We start from the raw sequence: 25,046 nt of genomic DNA, 5'->3' as shown, positions 1-25,046 counted from the left end.
AACAAACACAATCCCAGCTACAAAAACAAGAAAAACAAACAAAGCCAAAGTACCACAAAACAGCAAATGTCTGCAACACAAAGATTTAAGAAACGCTAAACTAAACTAAAAAAAAGAGTCAAAGTAAAACACAACGAAACAAAAATTAAATGTTTGTAAAAAAACTAAACCAAAAAGGATGTCAGCTGCAAGATAAACTTAACTAATCTGTTAAATTAAATCCCAACAAAAACACTGAACGTCTGCTAATCTAGTGCTACAGAAATGAATTTACAGCCGAAGGCCAAAATATTAGCCCTCGTATGAAAGGTTATGTCTTTTCCAAATATCAACATCATATTTTTAATAATTAATAAATCATTTTTAATCATATTTTTTAATCATTTATGTAATAAATAATGTCTAGTAACAAATTTAGAGGCCTAACGAGGTTAAGTCTCTGGACAAGTGGTTTGTTATATAGCCAATAAAAAATCTAATAATATTGACCCTAAACAATTATATAAAGATGTAAAACTGTATTAAATTCAGCCAAAGTAAATGAAACAATTTTTCTATAGAATAAAAAATACAGTAAACACTATGAACATGTTCTTCCACTGTTAAGCAATATGCAGTTACTGAAGTCATTTGCAGACAGACCTGTAGGTGTCGCTGTATATTCTCTTTTAGAGAAAACGGCGAGTCTTTACAGTGAGACTTTCTGAGTCGTGTAATACAATAGTCCACGGACGGTTATGCTTTAATAACAGCACCGATACAGTCAAATCAAGTATAACGTAAATAAAGTCGTATTTTCATCAAGTCAAAGAAATTAAGCTCGTTATATTTAGCCTAACGTTACTCCCCGCGTGAAGCAACACAAGGATATCTTAAGCAACAACGGTATATAGTTATAACATACTTTCCAACAACAAGCAGCACAATTTAAGTAGTAAATGTATGTTGTTCCAATGTCTCCCTTGTACTTTTTAAATAGTTTACCTGACGTTAAAAGTAGTGAAAACAGTCGAAATGCTTGACTGTATTTTGACCGCTGGTGTATTTCCTGATTGCCTCAGCAGAACATTAGTTCAGACAGTCCACCGGCTCACTGTCAGTCTCACTCGAGTGTTTTGACACTTCATTTAATTCGTCTGTGTGTGTATATGTGTGTGTGTGTGTGAGAGAGAGAGGTACAGTGAGAGTCTGTAATGAAACTAATGAAAGGCATTCTCTGCTGGCGCCAGTATTGAGGAGATCCTACTGAGACACGCACACACACACACACGCAGACAGAAGCGCTACACCTTCAGTAAAATGATCGTCTCTTGCCCTGGCAACACCTGCTGTGTGCTGACTATGCAGTCCACCAATAATTACTTTTTAACACTTAGCTTCGGCACCTGCTTGACGGGGACTGAAAAATATGTAAGTATTAATTACACTGGAGACGGTCAGGATAAATGGCGTATGCCGTGCGCTTTCATTCTCTTTCTTTCTTGACGTTTCATATGCGAATTGTCTATATTGTCAATTTAAACGATCGAGATTGTGTTTATTACAACGACAGGGTGCGAATTACGAGGGGGTTGGGGATAACTCCCCTTATTAACGCTTTATCCCCCCTGAAGGACATGACAAAGAGATGTATGGTCAGTCTATATACTGAGAAATAGCTCGCCCTGATCTGTATTTTAAATAATAATGTTAATAATTAAAATAATAGATAATAGCCTATAAAAATATACATTTGCCCACCCCTCCCACATGGAAAAAACCCATATGCGCATATATGGAACCTATATGCACATTTATGATAGGCTAATATCTGCATGGGGGTTTCCTCTGGGTGCTCCGGTTTCCCCCACAGTCCAAAGACATGCGGTACAGGTGTATTGGGTGTAGTTGTAGTGTATGAGTGTGTGTGAATGTCTCCCAGGGGTAAAACATTGCACAAAACTGCGTAAAATGTACTGGATAAGTTAGCGGTTCATTCCGCAGTGGCGACCCGGTATTAATAAAGGGAATATGCCGACAAGAAAATGAATGGATGAACATAAAATAGATAAATACTTTAATAAATAAATATAGATAGATGGATAAAAATCTGAATAAAAAAAAACCCTTTCTTTACCCCATTGAAGCATCTGTTCCAGGTCAAAACAGACCTATGTGTGGGTGTATTTACAGTATGATATTCAGATGTCTCATGCACTGATAAAATGCTAAAGAAATAACCTTAATTTTTCCGATTTTGAGTGTAATGCATTAATGTGCACCTTTTGTAAAGCTACTTTGAACAGTAATTATCGTGTAAAGCGCTATACAAGTAAACTTGAATTGAATAAACCACAGCACTGGTGAATACTGAACCCTTTATTCTGGATGAATATCCGTCTGACACACACACGCACACACAAATGAGCAATACTGCAAGGTTTATGATTTCACCTGCTGCACTTCAGTTCATCCATCCAGCACCAGTCACATCAACAACAGGAATGCAGAAATAAATAACACATTATTAGGAAATACACATCACCATATAGATAAAGCACAATGATAACAGAATGTGGTTCGATCTGCCTTTTTAGGGTCATACATTCAGCTAAGAGTCATTTAAAAAGAAAAACCTTCATGAAGTCATCACATTCTTGAGATTTTTTGCAAAAAAAAAAAAAAAAATATTCACAACATTAATTAAACATTTAAATGGCTGCTGGTGCTCGGTGTGTAAATACGTCAGCACACAAACAAACACACACAATTATCTTTTTATTTAATGTTAGACCTAAGTTTACATTCAATTAGTATCACTTAAAAGGGATAGTTCAACTAAAAAAATTTAATTTACTCATTATTTACTCTCCTCAAGTGGTCTTAAAACTTTTAGGAGTTTCTTTATTCTGTTGAACATCACAAAAGATGATACTTTGAAGAAAGCTGAAAATGTGTCACCATTATTGACTTGTCATAGGAGAAAAACAAATAGTACACTTTCAGCTTTCTTCAGTATATCTTCTTTTGTGTTTAACAAAGTCAAGCAGGTTTGGAATAAGTAAAACGTGAGTAAATGATGACAGAACTTTCAGTTTTGGTTGAACTATCTCTTAAAATCAAACCCGATGATTTTCTGGATACGTTAAGCATGCAGGCGTGTATAAAACCGTCTCACTTGCACCAATCTTTTCATCCTTGCGATTGATTTTCCTCATTTACCAAAATGTACAAATACAAACAAACAAAAAACTCCCATCATTTCCTCCCTTAAATAACAGACACGCAGCTTTACGACAACAATCAGCAGTTGGCGTTGATTTACAGAGTTTTAAGAAACACTATCTCCTGCTAATGTACTCGTTTCTCAGTTCATTAGAGCAGGATTCGCAGCCAATGCGCACTTCATTACACTAAGCTAAATGACAAAATAAGCGAGAACTAACGTCGCAGAATTACAAGTGGCATGACCTAAACCTACAATGCCACAATAATGGCATTGGAAGAAAAAAGCAGCGTTCAGTAGTGACATTTAAAACCAGATTGTGATCCTATTTGAAGAGTTCATTTGAGGAAAAATAGGTAAAACTGCTGTATTTTTTTAGAAATCATATTTCTTATAATTAAGTGCACATTAAAAATTACTTTATGATACTTGTGTAATACTTTTCAATAAGGTTTCATTAGTTAATGTATTTACAGATGTGAATAAATAATGAACAATACATTTATTGTATATAGATAGATAGATAGATAGATAGATAGATAGATAGATAGATAGACAGATAGATAGATAGATAGATAGATAGATAGATAGATAGATAGATAGATAGATAGATAGATAGATAGATAGATAGATAGATAGATAGATAGATAGATAGATAGAGTTTATACATTATTTTTACCATTTAGTCATCAAAAGTTGTTCGTTTCTGATTTAAATACTGCGTTTGAACCAAATGGTTGAGTGAATAATACAATGACTCACTCATGAGAAGTCACTTTTTCATCCCTCAATGAGTCTGATTTTGAACAAATGAACAGAATGAATGATTCATCGACAAATTAGACACAATCACAGATTAATTGATAAGATCAAATCAGATACAATCTTATAAATAACAGTTCTACAATAGGATCAATGGTGTCAGCAAGAACCTTTAACTGTATACAACAGGTTCTTTAAAATGAAAACATGCTCATCATACCAAGGGATATATTTATAATTATTTTAAAAATGAAAAATGCATAAAAATATCTATCCATCCATTCATAGTCAATTAATTATTCAACCGTTTGGTTCATAAACAATATTTCATTCAAAAATGACCAATGTTTGATGACTAAATGGTAAAAATTATGTATAAAAACATCTATCTATCTATCTATCTATTTATCTATCTATCTATCTATCTATCTATCTATCTATCTATCTATCTATCTATCTATCTATCTATCTATCTATCTATCTATCTATCTATCTATCTATCTATCTATCTATCTATCTATCCATCCATCCATCCGTAGTATAGTATTTAGTCACCGTTGAAAATGCAGTCATCCGTTGTTACTTTAACTTGTAGTGAATTAACTAATATTAACAAGCACAACTTTATATTTTAATGATGCATTAGTAAATGCAGAACTATTAATAAATGCCGTACAAGTATTGTTCATTAATAGATCATGTTAATCAACTAACAGTAACCAATGACACCTTATACTAAATTCTGATTAAAAAGCGTGATTTATGAAAGTTTGATTTATGAATTTTTTTTGGAGCAAATGAACTCTACATTGTTCATCTAAACAGGTTTGAAGCAGATTTCAGACAGCCTTTCTATTGCAGCAGGCTGACAAAGTGGAAACCCAGACAGTCACAGTTAAATCTAAATGGTTATTTGCGCCAAAATTCCCCATTTGCACCTTTCTGATTGACTTCACCTTTAAACTAGAATACTGATACTTGTGTCTTATTTTTCAGGGTGGTTGGTCTCATCCTTCATGACGGGCATCCAGGGCGGGCTGAGCTCGGGGATGCTCTTCTTGGCCTGATTGAGGTGGGTCATGGCGGTGTATAAACTGCCCCTTGAGCTCTGGTCTGGGTAGTACATCTCAAGAGCAGACGGGGTGCAGTGTCTGTGCTGGAGGACAAAAGCAGAGCGTGCAAAATAAAGGGTTTGTGAGAACGCATTAAGAAAGAAGGGAGAAGGTCAGGCAGGTTTTGTGATAAATCAAATGTAAAGGTTAATGTTATGGAGTTATGCGCTCCTGTTGGTAAAACACTGGTAGAAGGGTCAAACTGCACATGAAATAATGCCTCCGCTTGCATGCAAAACAGTAATCAATATTGTGTAAGGGCAGAAACTTTATCTAGTATTGTTTTTTTCCAGGTATGTCCTGAAGATGCAACTCTGCACACCATCAGTCGAGTGAAATAAGCGTAATCTAGAGGCCTTTGTAATTTATATAAGCCACTTCTGATACCTAATGAAGTCAAGTTATTATTTGTTTTTCCAAAAACTTGGATAGGCGACAAGATTTTTGTTAGGTAGTGCGTATATATAAATAAATGTCATGCACACAAATACAAGACACCACTATGGTAACACAGAACACTAAAATAATGAAACAACGCAATAAAGCCTAATCTAACTAAATGAGATATAATATTAATCCTAATTCTAAAATAAATACATTAATAATTTTTACAATTTTATGTTTAATAAGTTATATATATATATATATATATATTTAAATAATATTTCATAAAAACAAAATCATATCAACACATTAATTTAGTTGTCTTTTTATTGTATTAACTTATCCAAATAGATTTATACAAACGAAATGACAACAGGTAAATAGCTAGTATTGAGAACTAAATATTGGGGAAAGGAGAAAACAAAAAATGAATAAACACATTAGCTTTTTTAAAATACTTTTGCCCATTTCATTAAATTTTGTCTCCTCTTGGTGTTATCATACACCCCCCAAAAATGACTTTTCCTACTTGTTCAAACTACCGATTTCAAATGAGTTTAGAAAACACAGATGTTAAGTTTTTTGGGGACAACCTAATTGTTTTATGTTCAATCTACATAAATTTAAAAAAACGATTAAGTTAACTTATTCGAACTGTGTTGGGACAATTTTTTTTTACAGTGAATGAGCCATTCTGAGTTATCATACACTGTAAAACCCAACAGTCAAATTTATCAAATGAAATGAGTGTAGTTAACTCAAAAAGTACTGAAAGTTAATTCTCCTCATTTGAAAAGAGTTTTGAACTCAGTGTTGAAGGTAAGGAGTTAATTAAATGCCTCATTACTTCAACTTAAATGGAGTAAGTTCACAGTACTCATATATATTTGTTGTTGTTTTTTTCTCAAATGGTTTGTATCAATTGGTTTCCTTAAATGGTTTGAATTGCCTAAACTTATTTGGTTTTACAGTTCTCAGTTGGTCTGAGTTCTCCATTTATCGGGTTTTACTGTGCTCTAATTGCTTTGTTTACTCAAATGGATTAAGTTCACAGTATTTATTACTGAACTTAAACAATTTGTTGCAATGGGTTTTCTCAAATGGTTTGAGTCACCTTAACTTATTGGGTTTTACAGTGTACAGAAAACAAGCATTCTTTACAAATGAAACATATCAAAGTTTAAAGTCATGCTGAAATTATTCTATACATATTTAATACAAAATTACAACTTGTAAAATACAAATTCTGATTAAAAAAAAAAAAAAAAAATCACTCCCCCTACAACTTGAACCATCTCCACACCCTAGAGAGCAGTAATAAACTATAATTTTCAATGGTACGCAAACATTAAAAGGCTTATTATATTCCTGACTTGTAAAACAGATGCTTGTAAATGCTTCAAGTGACAGCTGAGCAAAGCGTGCTGACAGTCAGTCATTTCAAAAAATTAAACTAATAGAAAATACAGTGTTTTGTGAGGGAAAGATGTCATTCAAGAGACGTCAACATGCCAGAACCTCCATAAACCTCATTCCTTCTTAACAAGAGGCAATTTTCCCGCTCTTCAAGTTAGCAACGCTACATTAGTGTGGCACGCTAATTACACCAGTGGTCTCGGCATCAAAGAGGGAGAGGTGGAAACCCCTGCAGGCCTAATCACAGTTTAGTCACGGTTAACACTAATTAAAGACATTCTCACACTCCGCCAAAGCTAACGCACAGCTTCAGATATATTCTATATGGGCTGAAAAGCTCTAGCTCGGCTTTGATGAGCCGGAAACAAAGCAATGCGTTAAACGAATATCACAAAGAACAAAACATGCGGTTAGTGCTTCATTAATCTGCTTCAAATCCTAATAAGCTGACTAAATGGAGTCTATTATAGGTGGATAAAGCTGAAAGTCAGATTTTAGGTTCTGTATACAGAACACATATACTTTGAAAAGCTGTGCATCTGATGCTAGAATGAAACATGCTTAGCTTTAAACAGCATCCCGGTACAAATAGCAACAAACAAACAAAATAAATAAAGGAATAAAATATTGGTGGGATTTTTTAAAGATGTGATCCAGGATTAACATCTCTGTTGATCCTAGATAGTCTTTTTTGTTCAACATTTTAATCCATACCAATTCCCTAACCCTAAACCCAACCCTAACTGTAAATGATTTTCAAAAACACAGAGGAATAATAGTTCGATAACATTTATAGAGGTACATTACCCTAACTGTAAACTATAAACATCTCTTAATTCTGATTGGCTGATTGGAATGTTGATCCAGGAACATGTACTACTTTGTGAAATCACACTATTTACATATAGATTAGATTAGATTGAAGGGGACTGGGATGGATGGATTGGATTGGGATGGATTGGGATGGATTGCATTGGGATAGATGGATTGGGATGGATGGATTGGGATGGATGGATTGGATTGAGATTGATTGGATTAGGACAGATGGATGGATGGATTGGAATGGAAGGATTGGAATGGATGGATTCAGATTGATGGGTGGGTGGGTGGGTGGATGGATGGATGATGGATGGATATATGGATGGATGGATAGACAGACAGACAGACAAAGTCATTCGTTTTTGAATGAAACACTTTTTTGAACCAAACAGTTGAGTGAATAATACAATGACTCACTCATGAGAAGTCACTTTCTCTCAATGAGTCACTGATTTCGAACAAAAGCACTAAATGAATGATTCATTGACTCACTAATGGTGAGAGCATCTCCTTTTGAAATTGCATACAATCTTACAAATGATAGTTTGTCAGGAAGAACCTTTGTGGTTAAAAAACGATAAAAAAAAAGATCATACCAAGGGATATAGTTATTATTATTATTATTATTAAAATGAACTATTCACAAAAACAAAAAAACAAAAAAAAAAACAACAACCTTATTTTATGACAACAATAAAGAAACTCCCATTTGGAAGCTTTATTTTTTGGAGCGTATGGACTAGAAAATACCACTTTTAGTTTGACAATTTCCGAGTTAGTAAAAGCTACATTCTTTGAAGTATGAATAGGAGTGCTAGAATGAACTTCAGATTACGCTACTATAATGTAATCTATCAACCAATGAAGAACCACTGACACACAAAGTCTCTCATAGCACCAATAACAAGGTTAAACAAAACCTTAATGCACAAGCTATGAAATCAATATTAGAATCATTTATATGACGTACCGCTATTTTAATATGATCCCTTCACACTAAAAGTAGGATCTATTTTGAGCAAAAATCTATCTATCTATCTATCTATCTATCTATCTATCTATCTATCTATCTATCTATCTATCTATCTATCTATCTATCTATCTATCTATCTATCTATCTATCTATCTATCTATCTATCTATCTATCTATCTATCTATCTATCTGTTTGTCTGTCTAAAAGACTATCAACCACAGCTTAATTTTTATAAAAGCTACAAGTTGTAAAATAAATAAGTAAACTCTCACCTACAATTAAGACCACAAATGGTTTGTAAAGCAGACTAAGGCTGTTGTCTATCAGCATTGACAGAGCCAGTGTGTGTGTGCTTTAGTGAATACCTGGAGAACGAAGCCCTCGGGACAGCCGAGCTGATCATACCACAGCGCTTTATACATGACCAACAGCAGCAGACACGCCAGAAACGCCAAGGTTATAATAATCAACCCAGTCAGCTGGAAAACACACACAATAAAAAGTTGGAATTAAATAAAAATTTGCTCTTATTGTTATAGTAATATAGTAGTGCTTGTTTTAAATGATGTATCTGTGCTCTGCATCAAATATCATAGCCTTCCCTCCCCCCTCAAAGATTTTTCTTCACTTCTGGTCACATGGAATGCCTTTAGGGCGGGGCCATCAGCCATTTAGGGTGGGGCTATGAGTCATTTAGTGTGGGGCTTACAATCATTTAAGCGAGTCTATCAGTCATTTAGGGTGTGTCTATCAGTCATTTAATGAGGGGTTATCAGTTCTTTGGGGTGTGGCTGTCAGTCATTTAAGGCCAGGCTTTTAATCATTTAGGGCGGGACTATCAGTCTTTTAGGGCGCGGCCATTAGTCACTTAGGGAGTGGCTATCAGCCAGTCATTAATAATTTAGGACTGGGCTACTAGTCATTCAGGGCGGGGCTATCAGTGATTTAGGGTGGGCTGTCAGTCATTTAGGGAGGGGCTATTGGTTATTTAGGGAGGGCTATCGGTCATTTAGGGTGGGGCTATTAGTAATTTAGGGCGTTGCAATCAGTCATTTAATGAGGGGCTATCGGTTCTTTAGGGTGGGGCTGTCAGCCATTTAAGGCGGACTATCAGTCATTTAGGGCGGGGCTATTAGTCCTTTAGGGTGGGGCTATCAAGGAGTGTGTTATTTCTGCTTATTTCATCCACTCATCAATCTTTTTTCATTTTGTTAGCACCATCCATGTTCCAAAAACTCCAATCTGTTCACTAAAGGACAAAATCAAGCACCGTCTTACATTTATTTTCTCATTTCAGGACTGTTTTAAAGTAGATGTACTCCACGATAGAGGGAAAAAAAGGCAATCTTAATGTTTCATGGTGGCTTAAACATTTATTTAATCTCACTTTTTGTTTTTTTTACTTAAATTACATTAGCCTAAGAACTGTGGGTAGTGCTTGTAAAAGGTATATTTTTGATATGGAGAATATACATTTTCTCTGAGGCAAACTATGGATAGATTTGATTAGAACTGGTCCAAATGGTTATTACAAACAGGAAAATAAATAACTATGGAGTACTTCACAAAGAGTATGCCATGTTTCTTGTTTCCCTATATATGAGCAGTATTAACTGTTGACTCAAATCTGCTGTACCATATATACTAACTTTAACATTATCATTTATCATAACATCATACCTTTATTCATTAAATGCCTTTTTTAATTCAAACGGGGAGGACCAATGGGATTGTAATCCCTATCAAGTATTTGACTGTATAACTGTCATAAAAAGACATAACTGTATAAGAATGATGTAACACTTTTTATTTTTTACCTTGAGCTTCTCAGACATCTCATCATAAAGGTTTATGTTCAGCTTCTTGATGCTGGGCACATACAGCTTCCTCTTCTTCTCCTTCAGCTGATACTCTGTTGTGGTCTTCACAATCACCTATGGAGTCACAGAGGAAGAATGAACTATTAAAATGAGTCAGAATGAACAGATGAGAGGGGGATGGCAGAAACCACAAGAATGGGCTCGCTGCCTTCATCGCTGGCATCAGAAAAACCCTAATGGAAAACCAGCTGAAGCGAGTAGCTGGGTTTTTGAATGCTGCAACTCAAATCTAAACTCTTTTTAAAACATTTATATGTTGATATTTATATTAATATTGACTATTTTGAAAAAAAAAAAGCAAAAAATTGCAGCTGTATGTAAAAATGCAACCTTTAGCAGCAAAATCATAACTAAACTTGATTGGTTAATACCTATGATTACCATCTATCAAAATAGTTATATGAAATAATCCTCATTAAAATCAGACTTTATCTTTAGAAGTATTTTGTAAATAAAACTTTTAATTTAGAAGAGAAACTGGGGGAGTGCCTTTATTGTGTCAGAGATTTGTCACTTTGCTCACAGCTGATTAGTCAAATCATGGTTCGTGATCGGTTTCTACATTTGAACACAACATCATGTTAGCCATTAAAGAGTCATTATAGCCAGGCTACATTCACTGTACCTAAAACCATAGACATTTATAATAGATAGCTAGACACCTCAAGAGCCATTGAATGGTACGTCAATGCTGCCACCATCTTAATCCGTTCACTGCATTGATGTTATATCTCTAGTCTAACTAGGATTGCGTAAAATACCTGAGTTGTTTTACCTGAATTGTATAATTATACATAGCACGAAAATACTATTTCATATTTTTTTGCTATTATTAATTAATCTTTTCATATTTTCTGAATTGATTGTGCATTATTGAATAGAATGTTAATATAATGTTATTATATATTATTATATTATATTAATAATTACACATTATTATAATATTATTATAATGTGTGAATCATTTCATTTTATGAACGGTTTTTGTTAACTGCTATAAAACTGTAAGAAAAAAAAAAATAAAGGATTCCAGCTCTACTTTGATACAGGAGATAATTTTATTGATAATACATCTTTCTTTATACCATAACATATACACGCAACGGCCACTTTATTAGGTACACCTGTTCAACTGCTTGTTAACGCATATTTCTAATCAGCCAATCCCATGGCAGCAACTCAATGCATGTAGACATATAGACATGGTCAAGACGATCTGCTGTAGTTCAAACAGAGCATCAGAATGGGGAGAAAAAATAAATTTGAGTGACTTTGAACGTGGCATGGTTGTTGGTGCTAGACAGGCTCGTCTGAGTATTTCAGAAACTGATGATGTACTGGGACTTTCACGCACAACCATCTCTAGGGTTTACAGAGAATGGTCAGAAAAAGAGAAAATATCCAGTGAGTGGCAGTATTGTGGGCGCAAATGCCTTGTTGAAGTCTGAGGTCAGAGGAAAATGGCGAGACTGGTTCAACTGATTGAAAGGCCACAGAAACTCAACTAACCTCACGTTGCAACTGAGGTATGCAGAAGAGCATCTCTGAATGCACAACACGTCCAACCTTGAGGCAGATGGGCTACAGCAGCAGAAGATCACACCGGGTGCCACTCCTGTCAGCTAAGAACAGGAAACCGAGGCTACAATTTGCACAGGCTCACCAAAATTGGACAATAGAAGATTGGAAAAACGTTGCCTGGTCTGAAGAATCTCGATTTCTGCTGCGACATTCGGATGGTAGGGTCAGAATTTGGCGTCAGCAACATGAAAGCATGGATCTATGGTGAATCTATGCCAGAAGGACTAAAGCAGTTCTGAAGGCAAAAAGGGGTCCAACCCGGTACTAGTAAGGTGTACCTAATAAAGTGGCCGGTTAGTTTAGATTACAAGTTTGAGCTTTCTTCTAGGTAAGTAGAGTTTTTTTTCACCCCATAAAATTTTAATCAGTTAATAAATAGAAGCGTTATTGTATTCTATATCCAAGAAAACAGCAGCTCCTCTGTTCAGTTGCGTCTGTTTATAGCGCTCTGATGACGGAATTAAGATGGTGGCCGGTTTGACGTATCGCAACCGACCGAAGCGGACAATGAGGTGTCTAGCTATCTATTATACAATGTCTATGCCTAAATCTCATGCTGTGTTTTCAGGACAACAACTTAAAAGTGTTTCTCTTGCGTTCAAAATAATTATATACAAAGTTTTTAAAACAATAAAATGTAATAAGATTAACCTAATATATTAAGCTATGACAATACTTCAATAGCAAACACAATACTATGACAATACTACTAACAAACACAAAACCGTGCTCTTTTAAGATCCTTCGTTAAACTGTTTAGAGTTAACAAAAGTAGACAACTCATTATGAGTTTGTGAAATAATGATGAATTTCAGTTTGCACAGATTCATTAATTATGCCTTTGAAATTCACAGTTAGAGGCTATTAACCATGGCTGCTCTATTTATAACTCTAGCGTGCACTGGGCTGACAGTGGAAATGCGGCTAATAGTATCTGACTAGCACATAGCTAAACAAATAAAATAAGTTTTTATGGGTAACGGTGGGCCCCAAAGGCTGTACCCCCTTTAAGCACAAAGGTAAGCAAATGACTTCACCATTTTGACAAGAATGCAGACAATAACAGTATGACTTTCAAAAATAATATTTGCACTTCAAAAGTCCCCCTAAAAGGCCGATGTTGTGTAAATAAACTTGGTGAATAAAAAAACAAAAAAAGTCAAATTTCAAAGAATACGTTTTTTTTTTTATTATTTCTTTTTACACTCGCTTGAGGTGGTTTTGTGCTTGTCAAAAAGGGTTACTGCAAATAATAGGAGATAGAAATACACTAGCTGTGTCTCATTTCAGAGGCGGCATCCTCTAAAGGATGCATTCGAAGTGTGCTGCATTATCGCGACGTGATGAAGGTTGTCTCATTTCAAAAAAATTCGCAGGCTCCTTCAAATGCCGCCTCAAAATGCGTCCTTCATTTTCCAGATAATAAAGGACACAACTGGTGGATCCTTCAGGGCCTCGAATGTCCCAAGATTCATTGCGCTGATAAAAGCAGCACGTTTTTAAAAGAAAACTCAGGTTTAAATGTTAGAAATAAGTTTATTTTACGTGAATATGTAAACATGTTAAAGAACAAAAAGAGAATGACATGTCTTACGAAAGAGTACATGTTCATGTGTACATGTGTGGATCAAAGGAATTATATTTACAGCTTTTTTTAAACCTTGTTTCGCCTTTAGATTGCATACAATAAGTTTTAAAATCACTTAAAAAGTCATTACAAATTTGATTACAGCTTATTAACAGTAGCTGTTACCGTTGCTAGGTGATGAGATCTGTCCTCTGTAGGCTAGATCGTCTTATTTCAAAACGCTCAGTTCGGTATGTCTGGACTTCCGAGAACTCACCTCTGAAGTCTGCATCCTTCTGAGGATGCAGCCTCTGAAATGAGACACAGCTATAATCTTGAGTAAAACCATATAAACTTGAACATTACAGCCAGGTGACCAATCAGTGGTCTCCATTATGCTTGCCTTGTTTACTGTTGGTTACTAGGTTACCAATACTACAATCAGCTGCTCTAACAAATACGTTTTTTTGTGAACTTTGATTGATGAAAAATTTGATTTACGTTATAATGAAACCCCGGCTACCGACTATCCGAATGTAACAGGGTTAAAATAATGTTTAATTGTCTTTCACCAAAATGGGTTATTTTGTTTATTTTGTGGCTGTTGAGAGACCTCTTGTGGCAACAGTGTGTAATTGTTTCTTTCACCTTTCACCTGCAAAGCCCCGCCTACAGCAGAAAATGGTTGCTGAATGCAGAAAGGCGGTAGGTAAAATGTGCTCCAGCTAAATGTGACAAATTTTGTATTTTAACACATATTAATAACACATACAAGTCCAATATGAACATTAAGTGATGTTTTAGATCAAATCTGTCAAGTGATTGCCGTGTGTGACAAACTTTGTGTGGTTTAATTTGCTCATGCTATGTGTAGCTGGAATGATGACATTAATATGTGCAGGGGTGATTTCTTACTATTTGTTTGGTTTTTTTAGATGCATGTTTAAATGCATACTGTTGCCAGAGGATGTATATTTCTGTTACAGGTATGTTGAACTTTTGTAAATAAATAATGTTTTGTTAAAATGACTTTATGTGGCAACACAGCAGAAAATGGTTGCTGAATGCAGAAAGGCGATGCATGTTTAAATGCATACTGTTGCCAGAGGATGTATATTTCTGTTACAGAATAAACAACGCAGAACGCAGTTCTCTGTGTCCGCCTGAGTGATTTGCGTCTTCAGGAAGAGAAGCGTTACACTGGTGCCGTGACCTGTGGCATCGCGAGGATCCGCTCAACGCAGATCGCCGCGTGGTTGCTGAAATTTGAGGATCGCTGTGTGATTGCTGATCTTTGAAGACTGTTGCGTGATTGATGAACTCTGAAGATCTTCGCATGTTTGCTGAACCCTGAAGATCGTCACATGATTGCTGAACTTTGGAGAATGCTGTGTTTTCATCACTATTTCCAAAACTGACTGTTGACTGGTTGGTCATTTGGTTACATATATATATATATTTTTCACTTTTTCATTTTTTTCTTTTCTTTCAGGCCATCTACATCCTTGAATTTAGGGTAAAATTGTACTTTGGACTCAGAACACTATTTTTTTTCTTTATATATATATATAATTGTGTTATTATTATTCCTTACATTCAATTATGGCCGAAAAATTTCCTTCTGATTTTGATGCAACAAGCCCATTTGTTCCCAGAGGGAGGGGTGCTTTGCTTACTGGGGTATACAATGATGTTACTTTGCGTAATGAGTCATTCCCTGGTACTGAGCATGTACAAACAGTGCGCGATAACACTATAGGTGTTGGTCGTGGGCACAGCTTAAGAAACCAAACAGTGGGACATTTTCCGGGGCATGGTCCTTTTGTTTCAACTCCAAAAGCTGATAATACTGACCAAACTTTGCAGCAAATAACAGACATGATGGGTCGACTTGGGGCTCAAATAGGCGATTCGATCATGGCACGGCTTGCTGAGACTGGGGTTGTTAATTCCAATTGCGCCTTACATAACAGCAAAGACCCGGATGTCGACAGTGTCAGACAAGATGTGCCTCAAGTCACTGTGCACGTAAAAGCAGAAAGAGAACCAGTAATGTTTAAAGGTGATGGTTCGGACAAATATTCTGTCCGTGACTGGATTGATTTGACAAAATCACAGTTAATCAAACAAAAGTGTCCAATATCTGACCAAGCTGATGAGATAATGTCAAGGCTGATGGGCAAAGCTAGGGACATTGTGAAAATTGGATTGAGGAGTGATACTTCTCTAAATGCCGCACGCAACCCTGACATTATCTATTCAATTCTGCAGAGATATTTCAGTGATGCAGCTTCTTGTCTGCCCTTAGCTGATTTTTATTCGACGTACCCAGAACCAAGAGAAAATCCAGTCGATTACTGGATCAGGCTTAACAAATCAGCGGATTTGGCTGAAGAAGGATTGCGTAGACAGGGTAGATTTATGGATGACATTAGCATGGAAGTGACGCGCATGTTTGTGAAACATTGCCCCGACCCTGAATTGTTGTGTCTTTTTAAATGCAAACCAATTGATGAGTGGAATGCGAGGGACATTCAACGAAGGTTGGATGACTATCAAAGAGAAAAAAGAACTCCTCTGAGCAATCTTAATCCTCGTCCTCGATACACTGTCGCTTCTATACATTGCACTGACCCACAAAAGACAACTGATTATTGTCAGTCTAACATTCAAACAGACCTGTCTAATGTTCCTCCAGCTGTTCCGAGTAGTTTGTCTGAGGCTCAGTGTATTGAACCAGTCATCTACACGAAACAAAACGTGCAGAAGCCTGATAGTGAGATCTTCAGTCGGATGATGAGTATGCTTGAACAAGTGCTAGAAAAGGTGGCACAAAATTCTAGAGTCCCGAGCCCTCAAAATGTAGTTTATAGGCAAGGTAGTGTACAATGTGATGTTTGTAAGGCTAACACGCACACCACCAAAACTCATTGCTTTAGAGATAGGCTTTGCTTCTCTTGTTTTTCACCAGGTCACTCACAGAATGTATGTCCACGCAGGGTGTCAGCTCGGCGCAACCAGAGTGGGGGAAACTTATAGACCCGTATATGGTGGGGGGATGTGCGGGTCTAGATGATGACTCCCATGAGAATGTTGCCTGTGCTGAAGCTGCAGATGCGGTGAGTGTAGATTTTGGTGAGTTGACAGAAAATGTAATTGTACAGAACACAAACATAATTAGCAGTAGTTCTAGTTTGTTTTACACACCAGTCATCGTGGAGGGCAAGTTGACTCTTGGCGGAATGCTTGATAGTGGGTCAATGGCCTGTACGATGAGTGAAAAAGCAGAGGCCAAACTCCTCGATGCTGGTGTGTTGACAAAAGAGAATAGATCCAATTTTGATGCAGTCCTGATAGGGTGTGGTGGTACTCGAGTGAAGCCTAAATCTGCTTATGATATTGAGATGGAAGTTTATGGCTGCAAGATCATTGTGCCTACGCTAGTTGTCCAAGGCCAACTAGACGAGCTAATAATTGGGACAAATGTGATTAAACATGTGCTCCGTGAGTCTAAACGTTGTCCTGCATACTGGAATGCCTTGTCTCATCCATGTCTGAATGATGATCAGGAATCAGAAAGGTTCCTTTCCATGTTGGCTGGGATGGAACGCTGGAAGGGTGAGGAAATCCCAGACAAGATTGGTACAGTCAGATGTACGTCAGCAGTGTGTTTGGAACCTGGGCGTGAATACTTGGTTTGGGGTAAGTTGAATAAGTCTTGTGTCATTTCACCCGGTAGTACTGTGATAACTGAGCCTACTACTTCTAGATCGGCCCCTAGGCACGTGTTAGTGGCTAGGCTTGTTACACCGTTGTGGGGTGATGGTTGGGTGCCGCTGAAGCTGATTAATTTGTCTCATCAGCAAGTTTTGTTGAGACGCAACGCAAAAATTGCCGATCTGTTTGCATGCGTGGCACTTGAGGATTTGGAGAATCTTGTACCCACCTGTAATGATGATCCACTGTTTAACTGTACTCAAAGGGTTGACTCCAGAACTTGCCTAGATCGACGGGAGGATTTGGTTAAACAGTTGGAACATGCTGGTCTGGGTGCATTAGATATTAACTCATGTGAGGCTTCTGAAGACTGTAAGAATAAGCTTCGAGAACTTATTTTACAGTACGAGAATATTTTCTCTCGGCATCACCTTGATTGTGGTAAGGCTGAGGGATTTGTACACAGAATTCATGTCACTGATACCAAACCATTTCGCCTACCTTACCGAAGAATACCTCCGAGCCAGTATCAGGTTCTCCGCAAAGTCCTAGACGAGATGGAAGAAAGAGAAATAATTCGTAAATCGACTAGTGAATTTGCTTCTCCACTAGTGCTGGTTTGGAAAAAGAACGGGGACTTGCGCATTTGCACCGATTTCCGGTGGCTAAATAGAAGAACGTTTAAGGATGCGTACCCGCTTCCCCATCAAGCTGATTGCTTGGCGGCACTTGGTGGCAATTGCCTGTTCAGCACCTTAGATCTTACATCTGGGTTTTACAATATGCCCTTGCATGATGATGACAGAAAATACTCCGCATTTACTACACCGGTGGGGTTGTATGAATATAACCGCCTTCCACAGGGGTTGTGTAACAGTCCGGGTAGTTTTATGAGAATGATGACTGCAATCTTTGGTGATCAGAACTTCTTAAGCTTACTTTGCTATCTCGACGATCTACTTGTTTTTGCCCCTAATGAGAAGATCGCTTTGGAGCGTCTCGAGATGGTATTTAGTAGGTTGAGTAAACACAACTTAAAGCTTTCACCAAAGAAATGTTGCTTTCTCAGACGATCAGTGAAATTTCTTGGGCATATAGTTGACGAAACAGGCATCTCTACTGATCCATGTAAAGTTGACAGTATTGCCAGAATGACTTATGCTGATTTGATGGAGAAGGATGGTGTGACTCCAAGTCAGAAACGCGTCCGGTCATTTCTTGGCTTAATCAACTACTACCAACATTTTATACCCAAGTATTCATCCATTGCTAGACCTCTCTTTGATCTACTCTCAGGCCAGATGAAGAACTCTAAGGGTGGATGGAGGCGGAAAAGATCTCTGCAGAGCTGTAAGTTACGTCCTGAACATTGGACAGAGGATCATGTTAGATCTTTTGAGGGGCTTAAGTCATCTTTGATCAACAGCGTAGTTTTGGCTCACCCAAAATTCGATCAGCCCTTTATTCTATCTACTGATGCCTCATTGGATGGCCTCGGAGCTGTTTTGTCTCAAGTGCAAGAGGGAGATACAATGGCTAGGCCAATTGCATTCGCCAGTAAATCGCTTTCTCGGTCACAAAGAAATTATCCTGCTCACAGGTTGGAATTTTTGGCGTTAAAATGGGCAGTGTGCGACAAGTTTAGCCACTGGCTAAAAGGTAACAAGTTCACCGTCTGCACTGATAATAATCCGCTGACCCATATTATGACTAAGCCAAAATTGGATTGTTGCGAGCAGCGATGGGTAGCAAAGTTAGCCAGCTATGATTTCGATATTAAGTACATCCCTGGTTCTCGGAATCTAGTTGCCGATGCTTTGAGCCGCGAACCGTTTGTGCACGTGGGACACAGGTTGTTGCATGAAGCTTTTGATTGTCTCAGGAACAATATGACTGAGATGTCTGATGTTTCTGTTCAAAATGCGTTTAGACAGTCAACAAATAGTGATGATCAATTTCCTCGGCCAGATTCTGTTTTCCACAATGGCATGACTTTTTCAAGTGATGAGGTTTCAGCAGTGTTTCGGTCCCATAATGACTGGGAGACTGGAGCACAAGTACGTGCAATATCAAATTTACACTGTGTGCCTCAGGTGGTTGATAATGACTATGGTTGTCTTCCTGCGTACTCAGTGAGTGAGCTTCGTGATAAACAACGCAGCGATAGCATTTTATCTCGCGTTGTGGAGTACGTAGAGCGATGCCGTAGGCCTTCGAGAAGAGAGAGAGCGCATGAACCTTTTCAAGTTGTAAGGTATTTGAAACATTGGGAAAAATTTAAGATGGTCGATGGAGTGCTTTACAGGGTGTCGAAGGATAGCTTTTTGAAGACAAGGCGTTTCCAGTTTGTAGTCCCTGAATCACTTAAAGTCGAGGTAATGAAAGGAACACATGATCATGCAGGCCATCAAGGTCAGTTCAGAACTCTCAGTCTAGTGAGGCAACGTTTTTTCTGGTTATCTCTCGACAGAGATGTGCGTGAATATGTACGTCAGTGCCAGCGTTGTGTCGTCAGCAAGACCGCCGAACCCAGTGATAGAGCTCCTCTAGTTAACATACAGTCAAGCAGACCTCTACAGATTGTCTGCATTGACTTTTGGTCAGCAGAAAACTCACAAAACAAATCTGTTGATGTTCTTGTTGTGACCGACCATTTTACTAGACTGGCTCAGGCCTTCTTGTGTAGAAATCAGTCAGCTAAGGAGGTAGCCAAGGTTTTATGGGACAAATTCTTCTGCATCTATGGCTTTCCTGAGAGAATACACTCCGATCAAGGAGCTAACTTTGAGAGCAATCTTATCAGTGAACTTCTCAGAGTGTCAGGTGTTAGGAAATCCCGTACAACCCCATACCACCCAATGGGGAATGGTGCTGTCGAACGATTTAACAGGACGCTTGGTAATATGATTCGTGCATTGCCTCCTGGAGAGAAGTCTGATTGGCCGAGGCGGTTACAGTCTCTCACTTTCATGTACAACTGTACGGTGCATGAGACTACCGGGTTTGCACCTTTCTACCTCATGTTTGGGAGGGTGCCCCGTCTGCCTATAGATCTAATGTTTCAAAGTGTCTTGAGTGACTCAACAACTACTGATTTTTCCAAGTATGTGTCTTCACTTACGAAGGATCTTTCTGAGGCTATGAAAATAGCTCAGAAACATGCTTCTAAGGAGCAACATCGTCATGCTGTGCTGTATAATAGGAAGACAAAAGGGTCTGATATTAGCATTTCTGATCGTGTACTGTTGGCGAATCGTGCTGAGAGGGGAAAGAAAAAAATTTCAGATCGTTGGGAGACTGCAATCTACATCGTGATTGAAAAATTTCCTGATACAAACACATACAGAATTCGTAATACTACCACCGGCCAGGAGAAAGTAGTTCACCGTAATTTGTTATTACTAGTCAACTTTCTTCCACTGACAGATGATTCTGGATCCTTGTCCCCTTCAAGTGATCCAGGAGCAGATGTTTTCTCGTCAGCTGAGAATTCCCCTTTACACGATGCTGACTTGTGCTTAGATCAGAATGAGACTGTAGATGGTGTCCCTAGTGGTAACTGTTTGGATGAGTCCATCAATGTGAGTTCTGATGCTGATATAGGCACTACTGCTGTTGGTGAGTTTGATAGTGTTATCCCTATTCCAGCTGACTCAGTGTCTATCAGAGATGATCTGTCCATTGTTGAGGACACTGGAACGATCTGTTCTAGTGTAACAGGTGTTGGTAGAACTCTGGAATGGGTCTCTCAGTTACCTGAGGATAACTCTGATCGGGCTGACCTACACAGTGAAATGTCTTGTCCTGCTAGCACAACAGCCAGTCTTGATGTGGTGAATACAATGAGTGATGTTCCTCTTGTTCGTCCTGAGCAACCTGCTGGTTCCGTTCCACTACCCAGTCAGCCATGCAATTCAAGTGGTAGTCTAAGACAAGTCCAGGATGACTTTCCCCGTGTATTTACCCGAGCGACATCACGTTTTGGACGTGTCATCAGACCAGTAAATAGACTACTCTACACTATGTCAAGACAAGATGTAAGCCATAATTCTAGGGGTTATGTAACATCCATTTGTAAGTCAATTGTTCAAGCTCTTCGAGAGTAGTTGTTTTTTTGAGACAGTTAATGGATGTTTTGCGATTGAGATTTGGGAACTAAAGAAGCTCTGCTTCTATGTGATTTTTTTTTCTTCCTCTCTCTTTACTCTTAAGGCTAATAATAGTGGTATTATTTCATTTATTTATTTTCTCAAATATTTTTATTGGTGTACACACTTTACTGTAACTTTGATGTATTTTGTCGCAGAGTTGTGGGGTGTATATTGGGCATCCTGCAGACAGTTGATAAGTTGAGACTATGGCGCCAGTCTCTTCTTTATTCATCCTTACGGGATACTTTGATAGTTGTTAGTTTCTCTGTGTGTTGGTCTTGTATTTTGACAGATTATTGTGTGTATCTTATCGTTTTTTTCCGCATGTTCGCGATTTTGGTGAAATTCAGCTGGGGTGGATGTAACAGGGTTAAAATAATGTTTAATTGTCTTTCACCAAAATGGGTTATTTTGTTTATTTTGTGGCTGTTGAGAGACCTCTTGTGGCAACAGTGTGTAATTGTTTCTTTCACCTTTCACCTGCAAAGCCCCGCCTACAGCAGAAAATGGTTGCTGAATGCAGAAAGGCGGTAGGTAAAATGTGCTCCAGCTAAATGTGACAAATTTTGTATTTTAACACATATTAATAACACATACAAGTCCAATATGAACATTAAGTGATGTTTTAGATCAAATCTGTCAAGTGATTGCCGTGTGTGACAAACTTTGTGTGGTTTAATTTGCTCATGCTATGTGTAGCTGGAATGATGACATTAATATGTGCAGGGGTGATTTCTTACTATTTGTTTGGTTTTTTTAGATGCATGTTTAAATGCATACTGTTGCCAGAGGATGTATATTTCTGTTACAGGTATGTTGAACTTTTGTAAATAAATAATGTTTTGTTAAAATGACTTTATGTGGCAACACAGCAGAAAATGGTTGCTGAATGCAGAAAGGCGATGCATGTTTAAATGCATACTGTTGCCAGAGGATGTATATTTCTGTTACAGAATAAACAACGCAGAACGCAGTTCTCTGTGTCCGCCTGAGTGATTTGCGTCTTCAGGAAGAGAAGCGTTACACGAACATTCTTCTAAGTATCTTTTTTGTACTCAACGGATGAATGCATATAAACTTCCATTTTTGAGGTCCTTTAATGGTGACTTTAACATTTATTTATTTTTACTTTTTAACTTAAAATTACATTAGCCTAAGAATTGTGGATAGTGATTGTAAAAGATATATTTGATACAGTATGGATACATTTTCTCTTAGGCAAACTAAGGATAGATTTGATAAGAATTGGTCAAAATGGTTATTGCATTCAGTTAAAATCAAAATTATTCACCCTCCTGTGAACGGTTTATTTTTCAAGTATTTCCCAAATGATGTTTAACTGGACACCGATTTTTTCACAGTATTTCCTATAATATTTTTTCTTCTGGAGAAAGTCTTTCTTTTTATTTAGGCTAGAATAAAATCAGATTTTAATAATAATAAAAAAACATTAAGGTTAATATTATTAGAACCTGTCAGCTTTAATTGTGGGGAAAACTGATTAATTTTGAGCTTTTGTCAGCTAATTTCATCTTCCGGGTTTAAAATGATTTTTGTGACGGGATCAAAATCGGTGACGGAGTGCAAAACTGCAAATGCAAAGATGACGGGTCGGTTTCTCTTTGTTATTCATAGCAAACGTTTTCTTATCCTATGACCCTTCTTCTCAATTATTCATGACTGCACATGCTTTCCGAAAGCAAGGCAGACCTGCCAGTGCCAAGCTGTGAGACACGTTAATGACTGGGTGAGGCCGCATCCACGGACCCACGGCACACAGTATTTAGCCGTTCATGAAGGGTCGTATATGTTTGTTTCCATGATCCACGGGGTTTGTTCCATGTTTTTCCCCACGATCCTCTTAGGGCTGACACAGCAAAGCTGTTTGTGTGCAGCAAGCATTTTTGTCGGGAGAGCTGTACGAGTATTGTGGAGAATGGTGGACTTTGTCCTTTATCAGTGGAGTTCGTTCACATTTAGACACATCGCCGTGCTGCTGTGTTCACCTAAATCCTCCAGATTACCAGCAGGGCTAATGGTTGAAATAGGCAGGACAAGAGACCTGCTGCACTGAGTCTGCATTCAGACACGGGGATTGAGGGAGAAGTCCCCATTTATAGTTTTTATATGAACAGGATTATCTTTATAATGATATAAATTAAGGTTGTGTTTATATGAAATTACAAATGACAAATGTAGCAGGGCATTAAATTACTGTTTATTTGTTTGCAATTTAACTTTGTAAACTATAAAATCATGGGTCTCCTCATGGTTTGTGTCTCATTTTGTGAGCTAACTGACAACAGTTGTTCGCTCCCCTCATTCTCCCCTGCTCTGCTGGCCACGCCCACTCCTGCCTCTGAATGCGGAGCTCGACGCCCATTATGATGCATTTTTGAAAAGATTCTGAGGTAGACTTTAAGCAACATTTTTTTTAATGATCTACAGTTCAAACCTCTAATATACAATGATTTGCCTGATTATCTTATAACTAACTTGGTTAAGCCTTCAAATTGCACTTTAAGTTGAATACTAGTATTTTGAAAAATACCTAGTAAAATATTATGTACTGTCATCATGGCAAAGATAAAAGAAATCAGTTATTAGAAATTAGTAATTAAAACTATATTGTTAATAAAAATGTGTTTAAAAAACCTACTTTCATTAAACATAAATTGGGGAAAAAAAATATACAGGGGGGTTATAATTCATCATAATAGACTTCATCTGTACATTAAAATGGATAGTGTATAAGTAACTATAATGCCATATAACTATACATAAAGCCATGTAAATATAATAAATACAACTCAATGCTATGATGGAAAGTAATAAAAGTTGACACTGCCACTAGGATGTTTTAAAGAAATCAAGTGAATTGCATGCACAGGCACAATAGTTTGTAGCACACACCTAAGATGTGACTTCAGCACATTAAAAATGCCGAGCTCCAGCTCCTACAGCAAAATCATTCATCATCTTTTTAGATGAGTCACTGCAAAGTTCAATGCAAACTCTGCTGTGCGCCCGTTTCCACCCGTTGCACTGCCTCCTACAGAGCTAACAATAGGCACAAGCCATCTGTGCGGCTCCTGACATGAGCGTTCGCAAGATCAGATAGTTTGCACAGTCTTTCGGTGACAAAGTGTATCATAGGCTGCGACAGTAAATCTCCATGGTGTCACATGAATTCTTTCCTCCATGCCAGACTATCTGTGAGGATCTAACGGCCATGTTTTTTTTTTTTTTTGATTCTTTTTCTTCTGCTTAAGAGATGCGGTTGAAGTCAAAATTATTTGCCCTTCTGTGAATTTTTTGTTTTTTTTTTGAAAAATTTCCCAAATGATTATTAACATAGTGAGGAATTTTTCACAGTATTTCCTATAATATTTTTTCTTTTGGATAAAGAGCTTTTTTTTTTTTTTTTTTTTTTAAAAACATTAGGATAATTATTTTTTTTCACCCTTAAGTAATATAT

At 37.4% G+C, this 25,046-nt stretch overlaps 1 protein-coding gene across 2 annotated transcripts in view; it reads right to left on the bottom strand.

Moving 5' to 3' along the window:
• Positions 1-2,343: 2,343 nt before the first annotated feature.
• The window catches only part of caly (calcyon neuron-specific vesicular protein), a 54,749-nt gene continuing 32,046 nt past the window's right edge, over positions 2,344-25,046 (bottom strand). The window contains exons 4-6 of one of the 2 annotated variants that reach the window (XM_087234950.1): positions 10,490-10,606; positions 9,038-9,151; positions 2,344-5,123 (exon numbers count right to left, since the gene is read on the bottom strand). In XM_087234950.1, coding sequence (XP_087091076.1) covers positions 4,953-5,123; positions 9,038-9,151; positions 10,490-10,606 — 402 coding nt within the window. In that variant the 3' untranslated portion in view covers positions 2,344-4,952. 2 annotated transcript variants of the gene reach the window in all.

This window comes from Danio rerio, chromosome 1 (genome assembly GCF_052040795.2).
Source record: "Danio rerio strain M-AB ecotype USA chromosome 1, GRCz13ab, whole genome shotgun sequence".
Taxonomy (NCBI): domain Eukaryota; kingdom Metazoa; phylum Chordata; class Actinopteri; order Cypriniformes; family Danionidae; genus Danio; species Danio rerio.
The sequence above is the reverse complement of the archived record's forward strand: the minus strand, read 5'-3'. Positions and strand labels throughout refer to the sequence as shown.